Genomic DNA, 1,113 nt, shown 5'->3' with positions numbered 1-1,113 from the left:
TCCCCCCGTCCCGGGGCCGGACCGTCGCGCAGGGGCCCGTACATGTGAGTAAATCCTACAGTCCCCACGACGCAAAGCAGCCGATACTTACACTTGGGGTCTCGGCGGGGCGCGTCGTGCGAGGGGCTTGGTCCCCCCGCGGGGTGCTTGGTCTTCTTGGCGCCCGCCTCAGAGGTCGTCGAGGTGGATCTCGACGCGGCGGTTGAGGTAGTTGTCCGCGGACTCCGTGTCGTCGACGCAGCGGCGCGAGCCCGCCATGCCCTCGCAGTCGATGCGGCCCGCGTCGACGCCGCGGGCGACGAGCGCGGCCTTGACCGCCGCCGCGCGCGAGAGCGAGAAGGCCACGGCGCCGCCCGAGGCGCCGAAGGTGCGCTGGCACGTGTCGTTGGCGCAGACCGTGGTGCCGTCGCAGTCGAGGCCGCACTTGGAGTTCGTGTGGCCCTGGAGCACGAGGCCGTCGACGTTCTCGTGGGACGTGAGCACGGCCGCGAGCTGGTCGATGAGCTCGAGGGACTCGGGCTTGATCTCCGTGGCGTTGCCCGCGAACTGGACGTCCTCGGAGAGCCAGAGGCGCTTCGCGCCGACGTTGAGCGCCACGGACGACCGGCGCCGGTCGGCGGGCGCGACCGACGGCCGGTCGAGGACCGACGCGCGGCCGCCGCCGGGCGCCGGCTCCGGCGGGCACACGGAGCAGCGGTCCGCGGGCGCGAGCGACGCGGCGCGCGGCGCCGGCAGCGCGCAGTCCGGGCAGAGCGCGTAGCCCGCGTCCGCGTCCGCGTAGGACGTCTCCGCCAACCCGACGCCGCAGAGGCCGCAGGCCGCGCCGGCCGCCGGCGGCGCGACCCGCAGCTCGAGGGCGCGGTCGTGGGCCGCGTGCTTGACGACCTCGGGCAGGCTGTGCTCGAAGACGGCCGTCGTCGTCTCCGTGACCGCGTCGCTCGTCTCGGCGTCGACGCAGCGCGCGGCGAAGACGTGCGTGCCCGGGACCTCGATCTCGAGCGACACGGCGCCGCCGTCCGCGCGGACCCAGTCGCCCTCGGCGGCGTCGCCCTTGCGGCGGTGGTAGTACTCGAGGACCTGGCCAGCGTCGCGCGGCGAAATGCGGACGACGAG

The 1,113-nt window shown here is 74.8% G+C and overlaps 1 protein-coding gene across 1 annotated transcript in view; it reads right to left on the bottom strand.

The window, feature by feature from the left end:
- Window positions 1-168: 168 nt before the first annotated feature.
- The window catches only part of AURANDRAFT_68341 (hypothetical protein), a gene marked incomplete at both ends in the record, with an annotated part of 4,271 nt that continues 3,326 nt past the window's right edge, over window positions 169-1,113 (bottom strand). Inside the window, one exon of the mRNA XM_009044000.1 lies at window positions 169-1,077. Within this exon, the coding sequence (XP_009042248.1) occupies window positions 169-1,077 (909 nt within the window). The remainder of the gene's footprint in view (window positions 1,078-1,113) is intronic.

This window comes from Aureococcus anophagefferens (genome assembly GCF_000186865.1).
Source record: "Aureococcus anophagefferens unplaced genomic scaffold AURANscaffold_101, whole genome shotgun sequence".
In the NCBI taxonomy this organism is placed as follows: domain Eukaryota; class Pelagophyceae; order Pelagomonadales; family Pelagomonadaceae; genus Aureococcus; species Aureococcus anophagefferens.
Note: the sequence above shows the minus strand (reverse complement) of the source record. Positions and strands in the feature narration are given on the sequence as shown.